A 10,535-nucleotide genomic window follows, 5' to 3' on the forward strand; every position below is an offset into this window, starting at 1 on the left:
CACACACACACACACACACACACACACACACACACACACACACACACACACACACACACACCTCTTAACGCACTTGCACTCTCTAGTGTCCCAGGCCAGAAATTAGGCGCACCCCTATCATCAACCCTCCACACCAGTCCCTACATTATTGATGCCTAGTCTGTCTGTGTGTGTGTGTGTGTGTGTGTGTGTGTGTTAGGCTTGCATGCTGTAATGGCTATCTGGTGTCTCCCCTGGGAGAGAGGGGGTGGGGTGGCGAGGGAGGGAAAGAGCCAAAGAGAGGGGAGAGTCGAGGTTGGAGAGGTTAAGTGTGGTGGAGGGGGTTAGGTCGTGCTCTGCAGGCTCTTCCCTGTTGCTGCTGCTCTCTCTCTTCTTCATCCCACCTTCACACAGATCATACACTTCCACAGATTCCATAAATTCCCTGTTGAAATTCTCATATTGGGTGTACAGCGCTGATGAAACGGATCAGAGTGTGTGTGATAGCTGATCCAGAGTGAGTCAGGACAACTCAACCTGGGTTAGACTCTGGGTGGATAGAAGGACAAAGGCACCTGTTCTTGCTCTCAGCATTCCTCTAAACATAATCCCTACCAACACACACAGGGCATGGTTGCGTTTATATACGCTGTTGCTGATGACAGATAATCATGCGTCATTTCAGGAAGAGAATGTCCTCTTGCTTTTTTTCAAAAACGCCATGGTTGGCAGCTCTCCAAGTGTTTACATGAGCTCCATTTCACCCAAGGACCTAAAGTTTGTGTGTGTGTGAGTGTGAGTGCGCAGTGACCTATTTGGTCCATGCTAAAGTCAAAAAGATCATTACAGGTTCGTTTTGACAGACATACAGGCAAACAGTCACTTCACACTCAAAACTCTTAAAAGCTGTAATGTTTCCAGCGCCACCACAGCACCACAGGGTCGGTGGTTAGGACATATTAAGCACTACTCATTTATTCACCTCAGCCAGATTGGCTATTTGACCAGTCACATCTTGACTTGCCTTGACACAGTCACCATCAGTTTGTTATGTCTGGAAAGAATATGTTGTCTTCAGCAGTAGGAGTGTGTGTGTGGGTGATTATGTGTTACTGTTGGAGGCTTGGCCGGGCCAGTATGTTTATGATTGCCCCCGGTGTGTTCCTATGTGACTGTAGCTCACTCAGTGTCTGATCGTGCAACAAGTGTTTGTTTGAATGTTTGAAAGTGAAAGAGGAGGAGGAGGGTGGGAAGACAAAAAGGAAAAAAATGACAGTGAGTGTTGTTTAATTTGCATGCAAACTGCTACCTACTTATGCAGGTCTGGAAAGTCTGTCAAATTACTGACACAGACAGTGGTTATGCAGTTTTAACATTCATGGTCATTTCACACTTTTTTAAAGAACACTAATCTGTAGCAGTGGCTAAGATGCTGTTGACCTCCTCATTGGCATCTGCATAATAGTCAACAATGAATCCTGTCTGAAATTCACAGATGGAAAATGTTGTTTGACTGATATTCAAAAATCTAAATTTTGAGTCTCAAAATTACTCTTGATAGTAAGGACAACTGAGTGACCATGCCTTGCAGGAAAAAAAACTGAAATTGGTGGCAGGAAATTTCTAGTAGCTGGCATAGATTTTCTTACTGCCTACTTTATGCTAATGAGAACTGGAAACCATTATGTGCCTGCTTTTGGTGGGTCTCTAGCATAGCATAAAAAGCAAAAGAATAGTTAAGTTGTTAACTCATGTTAGTGAAAGGCTCTAGCACTATGTGCAAATTCATGAAGGCCTGGCAGATGTGCAATCAGCATTATTTAGTGTTATCTAACACTGACTAAATGGTCAGAAAAGGCTAGTGCAGCAGAGATTATCAGGTTAATCTATCTCTGACTCAGGCTGTCATCCACCAAATCCATTGACAAGCCCGCACATCCGTAATCTGTTGACTTGGGCCTGTTTGTTTTCCAATCTTTAGTCCAGCCTGTGTCATTTCCTCTGTTTCCAGTTGCATGCAGTGCTCTTAAACACATTGCAAAAACTGGCCTCATGCTAGCCACATGTCTTTCCATGTCCCCCCAAAGAAGGAAGCAATAATAAACTAAACCCTGAGAATAGAGAAATACAATACACACACTGTCCCTTGTAGAACAGTAACCCTCTACTAAATACTACTTATCTAAAACTTTTTAATTAACTCATCAATTTGTTGTTAATTTTGTTTTGCACACTTATTCATTATACCATTGCATTTCATTACATAAGACAGGTAACTACATTGTTCTGATTATTCACTGTAATGTTGTGCTTAGTGTTATTTGCACCAACCATTTAAATTAACATCAGCGGGCAATAAATGTCCTGCACAGCAACACTTTATCAGGATGGATGCTATTTCGCTATAACTCCAGCTCCTGACTTGTGCATTTATAAGTGCCATGCTATTAGGGATGTTTGTTAATAAAATAAAATCCAGTCCAGGCTATATCTGGCTGGATATTATTCTGTTACAGTCTAATTTGCTTGGTCGTGTCAAACTTTCTTGACCACCCAGGCGACAGAATGTTAGTGGGAGACTTGCACAAACATGTTTAAACAAGCACTGGCACACTCTTTCTGACTCGTACATTTGGGCATACACATGCTCATCCAAACAGTCATGTACCCACACCCACAGTCTCGTTCTATATCTCTTACTCTTTGTTTCCTTCGAGCAGCGGGTAGAGAGAGATGGAGGGATCAGCAGGAGAGATGACTGGCCATGTTGTTTTCCTCCTGTCATAGGAAAGAATGACTGCATGAGAGGAAAAAGGTGGAGGAGAAGCGGAAGGCGTTTTCATGTGCCTAACTGTTCCATGAAGCCCACTAAAACTACAACTTTTACTATTGTAGTTTCAGTGTGAATGTGTGTTTCCTGTGAAGAGCTACTGTGGTAATGACATTAAAGGAATGTGGTCAATACAAAAGCCTTAGTCTACCTCCACATTAAGGCTGTCTACATTTTTATTTGCATCTTCAATAGCATATCTAAGTCATTTTAATAGAGATAAAGCATAAGACAATTATTACATTTTATTATATTAAAAGTTATTACGGCATCCTAGGATGCAGCAGGTTAAGACGTGTTACAGTGCTTTGTATGCCATTGTTTATGAGATGCCGTAGTCTCCCTTCTCTTTACATCATGTCTTCCTTACTCCTGCTCTCTACTTTGTCACACTGTCCATTAAATACAAAATCGCTTCAGAAATACTATATATAATAGTTTAAAGATTGTCCGTAGAGTGAATGTTCTGAATGTTCTTGAATTTCAATTTACGTTTGCTCTCTACAGCTTCATGAGCTATTTATTGTGACGCACACAGTAACCCTCCTGCCCTCTTTATCTGTCTTTTACAGGGATCGCCTTCCCAGAATGGGCTTACAAGCCTGAGTCGAGCCCCGGGTCAAGGCAGATCCAGCTGTGGCACTTCATCCTGGAGCTGCTCAGGAAAGAAGAGTATCATGATGTCATCGCCTGGCAGGGGGACTACGGCGAGTTTGTCATCAAGGACCCGGATGAAGTGGCCCGGCTGTGGGGAGCCAGGAAGTGTAAACCCCAAATGAACTATGATAAGCTGAGCAGGGCACTCAGGTACGATGACAGAGAAACATGCTGATTATGTTTGATTCATTGTGTATCTGTATGTGAGGGTGTGTATTCATTCATTGTAATTTACTCCTGTACCTGACCTTTAACCTCTCTGTGAAGACCAACAAACACACCAGATGAGCTCATGATTATGTTAAGGATCTGTGGACCTCATAAGGGGTCCTAGTTACATGAAAATGTATCATATCCTAAAATTCAAAAAAGCCCACATGCCAGTTGAACAACCAAATTACTGTTCACCCAGATCACACAAGACACTATTATCCATTTAGATTATCCAAGACGCAAATATAAATCCACACTGCTCTTGAATAGAGGAATGTAATTAAGAATGTAAAAAGTAAAATTAACTTAACTCATAGAATAAATATATTATTAAAATTGTGGTTTTGGCCAGACTAAGAGTGATTCAATGCCCCTTTTATGAATTATCAACAGGTCGATCCCCTTTTGAAACCAGGCCTGAGTGAGCTTGCAGTAATCTGTCAGACCTGGTCTCCCAACCCAGTTAACATGGTTCCACGGCCTTGTGATTGGTTGGCCCAGCCAAAGCAGTGTAGGTTTTTAGTGCATTACCACAAGCAGGGCCCTTGGTTGACTCGCTACTGTTCTCTCGGTCATCTCATGTCATCTTTTTGGAGAGAGTAATCCTGAGATAGTATTTTCTCTGGATTTCAATTTATGGACAGGGGTTGACATTGCTCATATTTTCCAGATAATGAAATAACAGGCAGTGCCGTTCCCAGGATCTTTTCAGCAGAAGAGGAGAACTGCTCACCTACTATAGATATTGTTGGGTGGTGGAAGGAACACTTAACTTACTGGCATGCCTTTTTTCTAATAATTTGGGGCATTGTACAGTTTATTAGATGGTGATTAGTATAGAGAGTGGAGAGAGAGACAGGAAATCACAAGCAGCAAAAAAATCACATGCTGGACGTGAACCGGGGATACCCAAACTATAGTCTGCGCCCTCAACTCCAAGACCACCAGGGTGCCCTAACTTATCGGGCCTATCTCTTTGGCAGAGGTCACTGAAGTAGTGAAAAAGCTTTGCAGTGTGATGACAGAAGAGGTGAATGAGATTTTTCTGTGGAGATGAGGGAGCTTAGCCTGAAGGCGATTTATCAGTCTATCTGTGTTCCAACCCTTACGTGCCACTCAGGCTTCATTTATTGCAAAGAAGCCTTTTTCACATACCATGTACCACAGACCCTGGCATTTGATTCCAGTTATAACATAACACATAACACATAACCTGCTAGAAGCATTTCATTCAGGCAACACAGACCCCAATAGCTTTTACTGTTTAGCTCTGTTTCACCCAGACATTGCACGAGTCATGCCTGCCAAGGCACTAATAGCACTTAACAAGTCTAGAATACATGTCAATTTCGTAAGAGGGACCTTGGCCACATGCCTTCACAGGCTATTGACCTGGACAAGTTTAGCTACTATATTGCTCCAAGTGGAGTTACAACACTGACCCATTTGGCTGGTCGCACCTTTTACACTTTTAAGTTATATACATGAGTGCCAGCTCAGCCGAGCCCATTTGACTCACCTATGGATGTGACCATAGCTAATAAATACAACATTTTAACACCATTTGATATCTACTACATCATGATTCAACATCATCGATATAATTTTATAATCTGATTCGGACCTCTTGCATTCACATATTGTGAAGAATAATATTGTGCCATAGCTTAAACTTTGCTCTCAATTGGTTGGTTTAGTGTTTCTCTTGGTCTGCTCTGCTGACCTTTTTAAATTGGGTTTGCTAAGTATGAGGTAAATCAAATTGGACTGATATGTCAATAAAGTAAATTGCTTCAAGACCAACAGAATAGTGTGGGTATTGCAACAAAAAAACGTTTCATAAAATGGATCAAATCTGAGCTTCACCACAGATGCTTCTGATTTTGTTTGGGCTGTTGGCTTTAACAATGAGACATTAGGCCACAATGTTGTTTGATAAAGAAAAAAAGATATATATATATACTGTGTGTGTGTGTGTGTGTGTGTGTGTGTGCATACAGTATCTGTATTTATATATGGAGAAGTGTGTGTGTGTGTGTGTGTGTGTGTGTGTGTGTATATATATATCTGACTGCTGGAAATGGTTAATGAAAACCACGTGTAGCAATATAGAATATATTTGAGGAGGTGGTGCATCTGGAAATCAAATCGTATCGAATCGTTGACATGATCATTATAATTGAATCATGAAGCCAGTTAAGATTCACACCGCTAATATCAAATCAATCTTGGGATCTATAAAATACCACTATGGCCTCTCAGCACATTAGAGTTCAGAATTACGGACATCCCATATCCCTGGGGGACTCTTCTCAGCTGAAGCCAGTTTTAGTAAGAAGAACATCCCATTCACGCTGTTGTGTGTCGCCGGTTTGTTGTTTACAGCCAAACAGAGCCAAGATTAGGCTAAGCACTTTAAAGAAAGCCAACATAGGCCATTAAAGAAAAGAAAGGCATTGATATAAGCAATTTAGGGTGGGAAGGCTTATGTGTTGTCATTTACACTGGTGAGAGTAAGATAATGTCTGTTACAGATGGGATCCTATGGGAACATAGGGAATTAACATGGACTTATGTGTGCATGAGACACACACACATACACATTCAGACTTGGAGTCCAGATTTAGAATTCCTGAATTCGAGAGAAAGACAATATGGATGAGGATACTTGTGGTCAAGCTGTGTATTTATAGCATGTCCATCCTCTAGAGCTGCAACAGATTTGGAGCTTAGGCTGCAGGAAGTGCTTATATAGCGGGTCTTAGTGCCCTCTGATAAACTGGCCTTAGAGGCTGATTATCAAAATGTTTTCTACATAGGAGTTTCCCTTGCACTCGTGTTCGCATGCACCCTCTTACGGCCAGGTTGCCTCCCTCTGTGCCCGTAAATTGAGCAGAGTCACTTCAGGCTCAAATTGGGAAGAACAGACAACAAAAGGGCACACACATGCACACACCTGCGTCCATGTAGTCACCTGATTTGACACCAGAGCTGTCGACAGTTCGTCACTGCAAGAAACACTGGACAATAAACCTCGTAAGAGGCATATCAATAGTAATGTGGCAAGAGGATTAATGGCTTAAAGTCATAAAGGAGGCACACAAACACACATGTGCATGGTTACAGTCCCCATATGGAGCAAACTGTTGGCTAGCAGGCCTCCTTGTGCCCTTCAAATGGAGAAAACCTGGAGTCTGCTAATAATGGAGACCACAGTCGGCATGTGGCAATTAGCATACACACACATGCTCACGTACTTTAAAAGGCCCGTCTGGATTGAAGTGTTCTTTTTATGACTTCGCCTTTGTAATTATTATTTTTACCTCAAGTATTTTATTCTTTCCCGTCTGCCATGCACATGATGGAAATCCCTTTAATCAGCGCTGCTGCATTGTGTGTGGACATGTGCGTATCAGTTGGCTTGTCGTTAAGGGGAAACAGCCTCACATTCCATGTGTCATCTTGATGTCCCGCTCCAACGGCCGCTGTGAAATTCCCACTCCTGTTGAGAGGATTACACTACCACTGCGTGTGTGTGCATGTGTACATGCTTCTCATTGAAAGGTTACACTATAATTCTATAGTATTGTTTTTTTAATTAGTAATGAATGACTTTGTTGTTCTGACTTGTTACAGTGAATCAAATGCAGAAAAACCCAAAGCAATAGAATATTAAATGTCCCATGGCATGAAAATGTTTAACACTAACATGAGTTCCCTATGCCTGCCTATGGTCCCCCAGTGGCTAAAAATGGGTCCTGGGTGTCCGGCTCTGCCTTTGAGAAAATGAAAGCTCACATGGTTCGATCTTGAATCTTGCCCCTTATGACCTCATAAGGGGCAAGATTACCTCCCCTTTCTCTGCTTTGCCTGTCCAGAGAATTTGGCCCACCCATGAGAGAGAGAGAGAGAGAGAGAGAGTCATCATGGCTTTGAAACAAGCAAAGTGGCAGTTGGTCAAGGCCACACCACCAGCCTCTACCAACACTAGTGGTTGTAATTCTGCACCACGGCTTTCTGGAAAAGAGACTTCAGATATGGTATAAGGGGACCACTAAGGTACGATGGCCAACAGGGGCAACCACGTTGCAACTTAAGAAAACACATGCAAATAGACAAAACACAAGCAAATTATGAAAACAACTTCATTCATTGGACAACACATCCACAGCAAACACACTGAAAATACAGACAACACCACCAAATACAGAAACGCGCTGCAGATACAGAAAGGATGCAAAAGAACAGCAAACAAACTCAGAAAAAAGAAGCAATGCAAAAAGAAAAGCAGATGCAACAAAAAACACTGCATCCAGATTACACAACAGAAGTTCTCCAGGCCTCTAGAGGGAGCGCTAGGTGGAACATCTTGATTTTTGACCCCACGGAGAGAGAACGCTCTTCCTTTTATTTTATTTTATTTTATTTTATTTTATTAATATAATATAATATAATATAAATAATAATATATAGTTTATGCTCCAGTCTCATGCCTTCCTGGCTGGTGCTGTCCCCCAGCTTTGACTTTTCAAAATAAAAACTTGCATCTGGTCCACTGTGTCTTTGTACTTTGGTGCTTTGGTTGTTTTTTAACTAAACAGTACAGCAATCATGCTAATGAATACAATAACTTTTTCAGCAGATGTCTTACTTACAAAACATAGCAGTTTTGTGTTTTATATGTGCCTTCAGGATTTCAGTATAACTGTCCACTAATTAAAGACCAAGCCTTCCTCCTGTTTTCCTGCACCACCGTCTTGCTCTCATAAGTGAGACTTGTACCGAGCCACAAACGAGAGTAGGGGAAATGAAGCTTGTTGTCAATCACTCATTGCAGAATGCTGGCTTAATGAGTGTAATCATGCTAAGAGGTCCCAGCTCCTATAGACCTCCAGGCCCCCCTGTCTTCCAGTCAGGAGCCCTTGTTGGCTCCAACACAGTGGTCAGAGGTCAGGGGGACTGCCACGCACAGCTGGCAAAGATTAACAACACAGCACATGTCCAAATTCACATACACAAATGCACCATTGTGCACAAGCTCTTGCCAATGCATGCTTGCTTGCACACATGTTTGTAGTGTTTGCTTCATGACCCAACATTCATTTGACTGTGATGGGGCACTACAGATGGAAAATAGCCACCACAGAGAAACAGTTAAATAGATGAAAGTTCAACAAGATTCTTGGGTATGGTGATTCTTTAAATTCAGAACATTTTACCATTTATTGTATGCTAAAACTACATGAGAACATGCATCTAGTAAGTTACTTTTTAAGTGGATTGATGGTACTATGGTGGAGTATGAACGTTTAATGCCACTGCTCCAGTCTTCCAAGGAAAGCCCTGAAATCCAGTGACCATTTTAAAACTGCTGCACTTAAACTGGCTCTGCTGTGCATTTAGAAGTACATCTAGTCAACACATCTACTAAACATCCTGCAGGAAATACTGCTGCATATGCACACAGTGTTACTCACCTATCTGGCTGGGCCTGTTAATAGGTTAGAAGGCCTCTCTACATCAGCGCATTGTGTGGAAACACCCAGGGCCAGAGAGAAAGTGCAGAGGGAGCACCCAGGGACAGTACCACTGTATGACTCTGTGTTCAACTTATGCTTGCGTGCATTGTCTTTCCATTGTCTTTATCTGCAGCATGTATGTGTTCAGCGTACAACAGTGTTGTGTGTGTGTATGTCATTGTCCCTGACTGAATGAGGCCTTTATTTGCTAAGAGGGTGGAATACACGTAACACACCTCCCCCAAAGCATGTGACCATCCGAATCAGACTAGTTCCCCCTCGTCACAGACAAACGCACACATCCCTGCACAAACAAATTTTCTTTTTGAAACAGTAACACTAGTCAAACCTGGTTTCTACACAAAGCACTTTTGCGTGTGCAACACACACACACACACACTCACACACACCTACACACCTACACACCTGAGTGACAACAACTGGTGTGTGTTTTTGTTTGTGTGTAGAGAAGGATCTGGCTGGGTTGTGTATGTGAAATGGCCAATGCTGACCAAAGAGGCAGAAAATAAACACGGGGCTCATGGGGAGTATTGTAATCCCAACTTCCTGTCACAGTCGGCGCCTATTTACAGCTGAACAATGGGCAAGGCACAGCTTGTCCACGCACCACACACAAGTGGGTTGATTCACTTCATATAGTGTCATAGTGTGTGCGCGTGTGTGTGGTGATACTGATTAGTGACCTTACACAGATATCATATAAGCAGGTAATTCAAACTGTTGGTCATAGCAGGCAGGTCTTTTGTCCATACATCCAATGCTTTGTTGATATTTCCTGTTTCAGACCTTGAGTCCAATGGGCCACATGTATAGGTTGTAAACAACCCCCCAGGTAAACCTTAATAGAATGTTAGTATAACTTGTTGTTTTAGGTGCCCTGTTGGACCTATTTTTTTTTTTTTAGCAATGTTGCTGCGTTTTAAGATCTTAGCAATTTCTTGACTAATACAATGTTGTCATATCCAATAGAACCCATGGATAGAGCTATAAGCAACCTATTAACATTAAGTTATAATAAACTGTAAATAAAAAAAACTCCTTTCAAGTAATGCATTTTGTTATTAGTTGGCTTGTTTGTTAAATGAGCAAATAGGGTTTAGGGAAAGAAATACAAATCTCAGATATTGTATTGATACCAGTATAAAAATATCAAATAACTGATGAATAATTATACCTTGGTGTTTAGATTCTAAAATCAGCAATAGTCGAGTTACTGGTAAATTTGCTTCACTCACCAGCCAAAAACAGGCTACCCTCCTGGTTTGTGTGTGTGTGTGTGTGTGTGTGTGTGTGTGTGTGTGTGTGTGTGTGTGTGT

At 41.8% G+C, this 10,535-nt stretch overlaps 1 protein-coding gene across 2 annotated transcripts in view; it reads left to right on the top strand.

Annotated features, from left to right (window-relative positions):
• Positions 1-10,535, top strand: part of erfl3 (Ets2 repressor factor like 3) — a 43,743-nt gene that overhangs the window by 26,226 nt on the left and 6,982 nt on the right. For both annotated transcript variants that reach the window (XM_034874158.1, XM_034874159.1), the window contains one exon: positions 3,382-3,616. In XM_034874158.1, the coding sequence (XP_034730049.1) occupies positions 3,382-3,616 (235 nt within the window). The remainder of the gene's footprint in view (positions 1-3,381; positions 3,617-10,535) is intronic.

The sequence above is a fragment of the Etheostoma cragini genome, chromosome 6 (assembly GCF_013103735.1).
Source record: "Etheostoma cragini isolate CJK2018 chromosome 6, CSU_Ecrag_1.0, whole genome shotgun sequence".
Taxonomy (NCBI): Eukaryota; Metazoa; Chordata; class Actinopteri; order Perciformes; family Percidae; genus Etheostoma; species Etheostoma cragini.